Here is a 12,051-nt window from a genome sequence, read left to right on the forward strand (position 1 = left end):
TTTTTCCATTTTAGTTCAGTCAATTATATTATCCCGTCTGGACTATTGTAATGTCATCTACCTCAGTATCACAAAATCCTGCTTGTGTAGATTGCAGTTGATTCAGAATACTGCTACAAAATTGATTTTGGGGAACCGTAAATTTGACCACATGACTCCGCTGCTCCAGAGTCTTCATTGGCTCCCGATTTATTTCAGAGTTCAATTTAAGTGTGTTTGTGTGGCTTTTCAAATTCTATATGGAATTCTAACTCCTCTCATTCCTTTATCATGGGATGTTTATAGATTCTCTTTTTCAAGAGGCAACCAACAATTTAAATTATCCCTTCCTTCCAGGAAAGGAATTAAAGGAGTTAAGATTTTTAGTCAATCTTTGATTTTTAAATTTTCACAACTTTGGAATGATCTTCCATAAGAACATAAGCAGACCTGAGGTCCATCGTGCCCAGCAGTCCGCTCACGCGGCGGCCCAACAGGTCCAGGACCTGTGCAGTAATCCTCTATCTATACCCCTCTATCCCCTTTTCCAACAGGAAATTGTCCAATCCTTTCTTAAACCCCAGTACCGTACTCTGCCTTATTACGTCCTCTGGAAGCGCATTCCAGGTGTCCACCACCCGCTGAGTAAAGAAAAACTTCCTAGCATTTGTTTTGAATCTATCCCCTTCCAATTTTTCCAAATGCCCTCTTGTTCTTTTACGTTTTGAAAATTTGAAGAATCTATCTCTTTCTACTTTCTCTATGCCCTTCATGATCTTGTAGGTTTCTATCATGTCTCCTCTGAGTCTCCGCTTTTCCAGGGAGAAGAGCTCCAGCCTCTCCAATCTTTCAGTGTATGAAAGGTTTTCCATGCCCTTAATCATTCGTGTCGCTCTCCTCTGGACCCTCTCAAGTATTGCCATATCCTTCTTAAGGTACGGTGACCAATACTGAACACAGTACTCCAGGTGCGGACGCACCATTGCCCGATACAACGGCAGGATGACTTTTCTAAGAAGTTCTGGTTCGCTTCAAGTTTTTCGGAAATCTTTAAAAACCGTTTTATTTGCTAAACATTTTAAAAATTGATCTTCTTGAAATTTGCTTTTATTTTATTGTTCTTATCAGTTTAAGTTAATTATTGTAAACCGAGTCGAGCTATCGTAGAATGATGACTGGGTATATAAAGCCAAGCATTAGATTAAGATATTAATCATAGAGGATATTAGGTTTGATATAGAAATGATGGATGATTATACACGTTAAGTCTTTTTGTTTGGTATTTTTTTTTAACTCTTAAGTGATCTCCTTTATCTTTTGGGACCGCTCACCCTCTTTTAATTTGAGGTCTAAGAAAGAGGACAAGATGCTTTTGTTTAGTTTAATAATTTCTTATACAGTAGACTCTCAGCTATCCGGCACCCATGGAGATAGATAGGTAACTGGTAAAAAAAAAAAAAAAAATGTAGTTTCTGGTTGCTTGAGAGTTACTATTAAAAGTAGGCCTAATTAATACTGTGCCCCATACCATACCTTTCTGGTCTGAGTATCTCTCTCTTCCTCTCTCTGTCAGCCCCCACTCCCACTTGTAGGATCAGCATCTCTTCCTTCCTTAACACCCTCCTTTTTGTCTGGGTCACTTTCTCTCTCACCCTCACACAACCTTATGGGTCCAAAATCCATTAATCAATCTCCCCTCCATTTAATCCTGCTGGTCCAGTATCCATGTCCCTTCCTCCCCACCACCCACACTTATTGGACCAGTAGCCATCCATCACCCTACCCCTAACCTTCACCCTGCAGATCCAATATCCATGTCCCTACCTCCCCCCCTCCCCCCACCATTTATGGTCCAGTATCCCATCCATCTCCCCTTCTCCCTGCAGGTCCAGCATCTATGTCCCTTCTTCCCCCCCCCACACACTTTTGATCCATATCCTCCCTCCCAACCAGGATCTGTCCTTCCTCCCTCCGCGCGGGTAGAGACGGTATCTGCTACCTGCACTCTCCCGAAGCAGCAATGGCCACCGATCAGCAGAGAAACATAGAAACATAGAAAGATGACGGCAGAAAAGGGCTATAGCCCATCAAGTCTGCCCACTCTACTGATCCATCCTCTTAAGTCTATACCTAGTGACCAATTCTTCAGTTCGACCCTCGTAGGGATCCCACATAGGCATCCCATTTATTCTTAAAGTCCAGCACGCTGCTGGCCTCGATTACCTGCACTGGAAGCTTATTCCAACGGTCAACCACTCTTTCTGTGAAGAAATACTTCCTGAGGATGCCATGAAATTTCCCGCCCCTGAGCGATGCCCTCTTGTGGCCGAGGGTCCCCTGAGAAAGAAGATATCATGTTCCACCTCGATACGTCTTGTGATGTATTTAAATGTCTCAATCATGTCTCCCCTCTCCCTACGTTCCTCTAGAGCAGGGGTTTCAAAGTCCCTCCTTGAGGGCCGCCATCCAGTCGGGTTTTCAGGATTTCCCTAATGAATATGCATGAAATCTATGTGCATGCACTGCTTTCAATGCATATTCATTGGGGAAATTCTGAAAACCCGACTGGATGGCGGCCCTCAAGGAGGGACTTTGAGATCCCTGCTCTAGAATGTAGAGCTGCAATTTGTTTAGTCTCTCTTCGTACAAGAGACCCTTGACTGTAAACAGGCTGCTCACGGCCAGCCCCAACAGGGCCTTTCCTCTGGTGCCATCATTTGCTGTGTGCATGCCTCAGTGCTTTTCTAGCCTCACAGCACAGGCACACACACAGACGTCAATGAATGCTTCAGCCATAGTGAATTGAGCCATTAATCAACATAAAGTTTTCATTAAACACAGTAAATGTAATGTTCTAACTGGCATGCACAAATATAGATAAACAAAGAGACAGAAATCCCCCCCCCCCCCCAAAGATGAAGCTCTTTGCTTAGAAAGGGATTGTACCTGTGGTGGAAGGAACCAGAGTGACCTTGAGAGTCTGGCTGTGTGGCGAATGGAAGCTCCGTCCCCCAACGTGCGCCACATATTGGCAGGAATAATTTCCAGTAGAATTGCCCCCTGCCAGGGTAAATGCAGTAGAACTATTGGATCCTAAAGCATGCAGCGAGGAGCTTGTGCCATTAGAGAGTTGGTGCAGAATGAAAGTTACCGTCTCATACACATCGATGACGGAGCATCTGATTACAAGGGTTTGTCCCTCAGTCATTTCTCCTGATGCTGGTTCCATAGAAATATTGGGATGTAAGATACCAGCTGGGAAAATCCAAATACAAATAGCAGAACTTAAGTATTCACGTTTATTCAGCCTTTCATTTCAAAACTATACATTTCTCCCTTCATTATACAAGGGGCCACTGAAAAGTTCTCAGCCCAACCAACACAACTGGGACCATCTCAATCAAGGGCTATAACATAACATTGTATTTCTATACCGCATAACCAGAAGTTCAATGCGGTTTACAAAAATGACATCATCTACAAAAAAGGGTCATAGATACACTTAGGGCAGGGGTAGGGAACTCCGGTCCTCGAGAGCCGGAATCCAGTCGGGTTTTCAGGATTTCCCCAATGAATATGCATGAGATCTATTTGCATGCACTGCTTTCAATGCATATTCATTGGGGAAATCCGGAAAACCCAACTGGAACACGGCTCTCGAGGACCGGAGTGAGTCCCAATCGGCTGGTTAGGCAGCAGTTGGCCGCCGCCGTTTATAGAATCCAGGCCTAAGTGTTCACTTTTCAACTTTTTCCTCTGACCTACCCAAGAGTGTGAATTTCATTCTTCTTTTATGCTATAGTGCAGGGGTGTCCAATGTCGGTCCTCGAGGGCCGCAATCCAGTCGGGTTTTCAGGATTTCCCCAATGAATATGCATGAGATCTATGTGCATGCACTGCTTTCAATGCATATTCATTGGGGAAATCCTGAAAACCCGACTGGATTGCGGCCCTCGAGGACCGACATTGGACACCCCTGCTATAGTGGTAAGGGTTTTCATTCCTAAAACACTTTCAATCTGCCTATGACCAGTGACTTACCTGAGCAAACAACATTGGCTTCTGTTCCATTGGTGCAGCCAACCCCAGTAGAAAATGTTGCTTGACATTTACTGAAGGAAGACTCGGTTCCATCACAGTTCACATCCTCTAACCAATAAGGACCAGGGCCTTGTCCATAATGACCAATGTTCACCGCTGACAGAGCGTAACCACATCGCAGGCTACCGCATACCACTTCTGCATCCTGGAGTCCCCAGTTATTATCACACACTCGTCCCCACAGGTCGTTGTGTAATACCTCCATTGTCCCAGCACAATTTCCTGGATCACCCAGGAGCCTGATGTCTGCATAAAAATAAGAAAGACACATGCTATAGTGACAGATTAAATGAAACAAATAACATACCTAAAACAAAATGGGGGCTAAAATCAAAATGGTTTCCACAAAGAATAGAGTGTCAGTGTGTGCCTATATGTAGTTCTGGTGGCCAATTCCCTACAGCAGTGTCTCGCAAACTTTACGAGCACTAAATTGGCAGACGCGGTTCAAGGGCACTCAGAAGTGCTTAGACATCGCCACGATGACATCATGTGCATGTGTGATGTCATCACGTCAAGATCCACACATGCGCGGAGGCCCTCCAGACAAGGCCCTGAGCCACCTGTGGGGGATGCTGAAAAAGAAGAAGTGTGGAGAGGAGGAGAGACACCAGGAAGGAGGAGAGGCATTGGCGGCAGCTGACTGCCTACAGGATGTGCCTCTTGCTGCAAGAGGTACGTCTTGTAGGCAGTCAGCTGGTGCTGGTGCCTCTTCTCCTTCCCGGCGTCTTGCGGCACACCTGAAATCTCGTGCGGCACACAGTTTGGAATACACTGCCCTACAGGATCAGAGTCCCCCTGAGATACAAAAGATTCCTTGACAGAACGCTTGCCTTCCAAACAAGTCAGCAGAACGACTGGCTAAACAGCATCATCAAGCACTCCTCATCCTACCCCAACTTCAGAAAACTAGTTAAAACCAACCAGTTCAACCTATTTGTGACCAAGAATTCCTAAAAACTTCACTGCTTATCTCACGCTGTATAACCAGCCCTTCTTATTGTAAACCGCCATGACCTACTTCTTATTGTAAACCCGCCCCTACAATGTAACCTTACTCTGTACAAATATTCATGTACTCAAAGACTTCATTGTTTTTTTAGCTGAATGTCCAGCTCTTCTTTATTTTAAACCTACTTTGGCTGTATATAAACAATAAATTATTATTATTATTATTATTATTAAAACTCTGGTGGCAAATCCCTTGCCTAGCCAGAGAGATAAAATTATAAGAGAAACTGACTAATCAGTTTCTCTTATAATTTTGTCATACGACCTTACTGACTATTGATATTAGACATTATCCCTGGCACTTCAGAAACAAAGTAGCCAGAGAGATAGGCAGAAAGCTTTCTCTCCCTCTAGTGGGCAAGTCCCGGCAAGAACACCTGAAGGAACAGGAAGTGAACAGGGATAAAAAGGGCAGGGCAAGGAAAAGAGAGAGAGTGAGAGACCCAGAGAGATTAAGGACAGAAAGAGCCTGAAGAAGGCGGTCCACGGGGCCTTGTAAGCCTGAACATCGAGATTCAGGGCAGATTTGTAGCAGCATAGTTCAAAGCGAGCCACCTCTGTCATGTGGTGGACCCAGGGCTCAACAGGTACATCCCCATCCTGTATCCAGTATTGCAGGATAGTTTTTCGGACCACTAGCAGGGTCATATAAATAAATCGCCTCTGAGGGATGGTCAAGCCCTGCTCCTTCAGCAGTGTCTGGTCCCCTAGTAACAGTGTGCTATAATCCCATTCTAGATCTCTCCGATGTACCAACTGCAATTCCATAAAACCAAATGTGGACAATCCAAAAAGGAATGTATAAATGTACCAACAGACCGTCCACATTTGGTGCAAGTAGCATCCTCCCATAAGTGCATTTGAGCCCCCCGTTCTCTAGTAATATAAGCCCCATGCAAAAGTTTAAATTGGGTTTCCTGCAGACTTCACAAATGCATACAGCGTACCAAAAAGCTCTCCGAAGGTGTCCTGAGTGTAATGGGTATGGAGATCTCTACTCCATTTAGTTCTAGCAGCGTTAAGGTTCCCCTGGGGTATGGAAGAGCGCACAGTACCGTACCAAAAGGAGAGGGAATTCATTAAGGGAGGGATGTGCAGTAAGTAGGCATCAAGAGGCCCACTATGGAAGTCATTGGAGATGTGCACTGTAGTGCTGGGCTTGCAGGCATGCATAAAACTGAGAGTTTGTCAAAAACACAAAATAGGGACAAATGAATTCAAGATATTTCTACTTGAGTGATTAGAAGAGATTCGCAAACGCAATAAAGTAATCATTCCTATACATTTAAAGAAGAACAAGTAGTTTGCCCTAATGGCACCTAAGTCAATCATTTGAACATTTATACTATCTATAAATGGTGCTTGAAGATGCGATGATTGAGTGGTGAGATGGTAACGTCGGGGCATTGTACCCCTGTTATCGTCTCTCTGATTCTGAGTACAAAAGCTACCAGTACTTGTAGGTAATATTGAAACTGCTGATGTTGAAACCAGTATAGGAGTGATTACTTTATTGCTTTTGTAAAACTGAGAGTTTGGCAGGCCCCATTTTTCTTGAAAAGTAGCAAAGGCATGAAAGGCATAGGTGTCAGGGTCTATCATATCATAGAGTTGATCGGCCCCCTTAGAAGCCCAATCTCCAAATGGCTTGGGACACCTCCCGGGGGGAAGCTCGGATTACCCTGCAGCTGCAATAATGGGGACATGAGTGGAGATCTATTTTGCGCCTTATGCGACCATTTCCAGGGAATAGAAATCAAAGTTTGGAGGCCAAGTCTCCACCTTGACCCGAGGGAGCATGTAATAAGTTCAAAAAAGTGAAAGAGGCGCATCAGCCCCCTCCTCCCCCCCCCCCCCCCCCCAGCCAGCCCGGGTGACACAGGTACCTTCTGGTAAGGGTTCATTCTTGTGGTACAAACTTAGGGTTACCATATTTAGCGTTGTAAAAACTCGGACACATGGCCCTGCCCTATTTCTCTCCCAGCCCCGCCTTGTTCCACCTGCAGCCCCACTCTGTTCTGCCTTCAGCCCTGCCCCCACAAAGCCTTGTCTCTTCTTTCCCGACCTCGGGGCTGTGTCTGGAGGGCCTCCAAGCGTGTGATGTCATCTGCACATGTTCGGAGATCCTCCAGACAGGGCCGGAGCTCGGGGCTTTCCAAAACCCAGACAGACTGCCATGCTTTGGAAAGTCCGTCCGGCCACCTAGACAGTCCTCTACAAAGAGGACATGTATAGATTTTCCCAGACATCTGGTAACCATATACAAACCCTGACATTTGAGTGATTCATAGAAACATAGAAGATGACAGCAGATAAGGGCCATCAGGTCTGCCCATTCTACTGACCCACCCCCAAGTCTACTATTCTAGGGATCCCACTCCTGGTGACAGGTTCTCTTGACTTAACCCTCTAAGGCAGGGGTGCCCACACTTTTTGGGCTTGCGAGCTACTTTTTAAATGACCAAGTCAAAATGATCTACCAACAATAAAATTTTAAAAAAAACACAACGCACACTGTACGCATAGAAAATGTTAATTATCATTCCTATTCCAGGGTTTTTCAAAGAGGCCAAAGCAGATGACTCTATGCACTAACACCTCAGTAACAACCATACAAAAATAGACAAATATACCCCCCTCCCTTTTTACTAAACCACGATAGCAGTTTTTAGCGCAGGGAGCTGCGCTGAATGCCCAGCGCTGCTCTCGACACTCATAGGCTCCCTGAGCTAAAAATCTCTATTGCGGTTTAGTAAAAGGGGACCTTAGTGTAAAATATAGACAGCAGATATAAATTCAGACACATTTTGATCACTAAATTGAAAATAAAATCATTTTTCCTACCTTGTCTGGTGATTTCATGAGTCTCTGGTTGCACTTTCTTCTTCTGACTGTGCATCCAATCTTTCTTCCCTTCTTTTAGCCTGTATGCTTCCTCTCCTCCAGACCTCATTCCTTCCCCCAACTTTTCCTTCCTCTTCCCTGCCCTTTCTTTCTCTCTGCCTCCCTTTCTTTTTTTTCTGTTTCTCTTCTTTCCTTCTGTCTCCCTGCCTGCCCTTTTTCTTTCTTTCTCCCTGCCCTCCCCCAAGACACTGCCACTACCATCGGGGACCAGGACCCAAACCGCCACCAATAACAGGCCCGAAAGCCGACGCCAATAACACGCCCAAAAGCCGACGACGCCCCAACCTCTCCCTGCTTCGGCCGACCAGCATCGCGAGGAACTGTTGGGGGAAATGCTGCCGGGTCCTGCCTTCGCGGAAACAGAAAGTAGGCAGGACCCGGCAGCAAGAAGAGGAAATGCTTCACTAACATGTCTCCCGCCTTAGCCCGTAGCGAACGCTTGCTTCAGGGCTCTCAACATGTGCGTGCAGGCTTCCCTTCTCCCCCCCCTCCCCCTCCCCGGGCATAACTTCCGGTTTCGGAGGGAAGAGAAGAGAAGCCTGCACGCACACGTTAGAGCCCGGAGCATAAGTTCGCTAGGGGCTGAAATCGTAAATCAGGACGGCAACACGAGTGCGATCGACTCGAGTTGCCTTCCTGAGCTACTGGTCGATCGCGATCGACGCGTTGGGCACCCCTGCTCTAAGGGATCCCACATGGGCATCCCATTTGCTCTTAAATTCTTGCACGCTGTTTGCCTCGATCACCTGCACCGGGAGCTCGTTCCAAGGATCAACCACTCTCTCGGTGAAGAAATATTTCCTGGTGTCGCCATGAAATTTCCCGCCCCTGAGTTTGAGCGGATGCCCTCTTGTGGCTGAGGGTCCTTTGAGAAAGAGAATCTCTTCTTCCATCTCGATACGGCCGGTAATATACTTAAACGTCTCGATCATACTGCAAGATTGGCTCCAAGATAGGAGCCCAAAAGCAAAATTGGCTCAGGGCTCACAACCCCTTGCGCTGGCCTTGCTCCCAGTCCCCAAATCTATTTCTCTTTCCTTAGTTAAGAAAATCTGTCAAATTACCTGAGCACACAGCGCCGGAATCTTCTTCATGGGTGCAGCGATTTACTTTCATTTCCTCCGACCGGCATTCAGAGATAAGAGACTCGTTGCCTTTACAAAGAATTGTTTCCAGCCAAATGGGATCGGCTCCTTTTCCAAAGTGAGCTCTGTGCACTGCAGATATCGCAGGTCCACAGTCCAGCTGTTTACACGCCACTGCCGCGTCATCTATATCCCAAAAGTCGTCACACACCGTCCCCCACTGATTATCATAGAACACTTCCAACCTTCCAGCACAGCGATGGGGGCCGTCAGCCAGCCTGATCGGCATTTCACCTGTAAAAGTCATAGCAGGCTTCATCAATATTTTTTTAATTATTATTTCAATTTATAGAATTTCAAATATCAGATCAAGAAAACATAAAATAACTTTTCCATAGATTAAATATAGAAAAAAGGTAGAGGACACATTATTTATTGATCATCTATAGTCCACTTTAAGGGGAAAAAAATACAAACATTAAAAGATAAATAGGAAAAGGAAATATCTACTAACATTGTTACATAATGTGGTATACTATTAGTTTAATTCCAAACAAACAGTATTGGTATATTTACTACATGGAAACTATTAAATTAAGAAAACCCTTTACCAAGAAATATTGCAAATGTAGTGGATTCACAAAGGTAAACCTGTTCCCTTAATGTTAGACTTGCACAAAAATTTCTACAAAGAAAGTGATACCTACTGCGACCACTTTTGTCGTATCGCTGTACTTCTGACTTTTCGTGACCTTAAGCCACATCAGGGATCATAGTGACCTTCTGGCCTTAGAGGGACAGCAGTGGATCAAAATGACTTTCTAAGAAGTTCAGTACAGGAGGGAAATATTTGTGTCTGCTCTTTAGGGATCCGGAGAATATAGAAAGAGGATGGGACTTGATATATTGACTGTAACAGCTCAAGTGGGGGTTTGGATTTTGGGGCCTGTGCCCACACAGCCAGACACAATCATAAGCAGTAAATAAAACTCTTTATTGACTCAAAAGGAAAAACCCTGTACCCTGTTACTTCACAGGGACAGGTATACAAGAAACAGTCTCTTTGTTCAAGAAGTAAAAGTCCTGAGATGGGCTTGTAGCTTGTGGCTACCACTCCCCAAACACAATCTGCAAAAGTCCTTTTTGAGACAGGTAACAAGGTCTGGTCCCAGCCAGGCCTCAGAACAAGATTCATAGATGTTCAGCAAAGGAAAGTTTGGCTTACTGGATCAGACCAATGGTTCATCAAGCCCAGTAGCCCATTCTCACGGTGGCCAATCCAGGTCCCTAGTACCTGGCCAAAACCCAAAGAGTAGCAACATTCCATGCTACTGATTCAGGGCAAGCAGTGGCTTCACCTTAGCTGGTGGGGATCCCTAAGGCCCCCCCAGCTCAACACAGCCACCCTAACCCCCTTTAGAAAAATGCAGTGCTCTCAGCCACCAAGGTGCCAATGTTAGTAGCTCAGACTGCTGCTGCTGACTACCATGGTTTTCTGAGCTGGGTTATGGTGGTTCCTCTCTATAAAACCTGAAGGAGAGGTTTGGAAACTAGAGGCCAGTTAGTCTGAACTCTGGTGATTAAATTAATGGACTCACTTCTTAAACGGATGATAGTGAGGTTTCATTGGGTGACCAGATACTTGGATTGAGGGTAAGCAGTAGATGTGGTGTACTTAGGTTTCAGCAAAACCTTTGAGATGGTTCCACATAGGAAACTTATATATAAACTCATTGCCTTCAGTATGGGCCCTTAGGTGACTGACTGGGTTAGAAACTAGTTGAGTGGAAGGTGGCAAAGGATAGTGGTAAATAGAGTTCATTCTCAGGAATAAGTATGTTATCAATGGCGTACTGGAAGATCAGTTCTTGGTCCAATTCTTTTTAATATTTTTGTAAGTGATAATGCAGAAGGACTGTCTGGCCAACCCAGATCCCAAGTGCCTAGCAAGATCCCAAGTAGTAAACAGATTTTATGTTGCTCATCCTAGGAAAAAGCAGAATTTCCCTAAGCCATGTCAATAATGACCTATGGACTTCTCTTTTAGGAAAGAAACCTCAGTGAATCTAGAAGATGTACTATGCCAAAACGACAAGTTAAAAAGTGGTAAATCACCTGGACCGGATGGTATACATCCCAGGGTACTAAAAGAACTCAAACATGAAATTACTGACTTGCTGTAACCTGTCGCTAAAATCATTTGTAGTACCTGAAGATTGGAAGGGGGTGACCAATGTTACGACAATTTATAAAAATGATTCCAGAGGAGATCTGGAAAATTACAGACCGGTAAGCCTGACTTCGGTGCTGGCAAAATGGTGGAAACAATTATAAAAAATAAAATTGTGGCACATGCAGACAAACATGATTTAATGAGACAGAGTCAGCATGGGTTCAGGCAAGGGAGATCTTTGCCTCACCAATTTGCTTGACTTCTTTGAAGGTGTGAATAAACATGTGGATAAAAGTGAGCCGGTTGATCTAATGCAGTGGTCTCCAACTCAAACCCTTTGCAGGGCCACATTGTGGATTTGGAGGTACTTGTACGGCCTCATAAAAAAATACTTAATGTCTTCTTAAAGAAATGACAATTTTGCACGAGGTAAAACTCTTTATAGTTTATAAATCTTTCCTTTTGGCTAAGTCTTAATAATAATATTGTCATTTATAGCTAGAGACATATGATCAAGAAACTGTTTTATTTTACTTTTGTGATTATGATAAAACATACCGAGGGCCTCAAAATAATACCTGGCGGGCCGCATGTGGCCCCCGGGCCGCAAGTTTGAGACCACTGATCTAATGTATCTAGATTTTCAGAAAGCTTTTAACAAAGTTCCTCATGAGAGGCTCCTGAGAAGAGAGTAAACAGTGGGGTGCCACAGGGATCTGTACTGGGATCGGTACTATTTTGAGGCCCTCGGTATGTTTATCATAACCACAAAAGTAAAATAAAACCGTTGGGGCGCAT

The 12,051-nt window shown here is 44.7% G+C and overlaps 1 protein-coding gene across 1 annotated transcript in view; it reads right to left on the reverse strand.

Annotated features, from left to right (window-relative positions):
• Window positions 1-12,051, reverse strand: part of LOC117368167 (deleted in malignant brain tumors 1 protein-like) — a 101,740-nt gene that overhangs the window by 5,670 nt on the left and 84,019 nt on the right. The window contains exons 16-18 of the mRNA XM_033961544.1: window positions 9,060-9,374; window positions 4,021-4,326; window positions 2,926-3,234 (exon numbers count right to left, since the gene is read on the reverse strand). Coding sequence (XP_033817435.1) covers window positions 2,926-3,234; window positions 4,021-4,326; window positions 9,060-9,374 — 930 coding nt within the window. The remainder of the gene's footprint in view (window positions 1-2,925; window positions 3,235-4,020; window positions 4,327-9,059; window positions 9,375-12,051) is intronic.

Source organism: Geotrypetes seraphini, chromosome 10 (genome assembly GCF_902459505.1).
Source record: "Geotrypetes seraphini chromosome 10, aGeoSer1.1, whole genome shotgun sequence".
Classification (NCBI taxonomy): domain Eukaryota; kingdom Metazoa; phylum Chordata; class Amphibia; order Gymnophiona; family Dermophiidae; genus Geotrypetes; species Geotrypetes seraphini.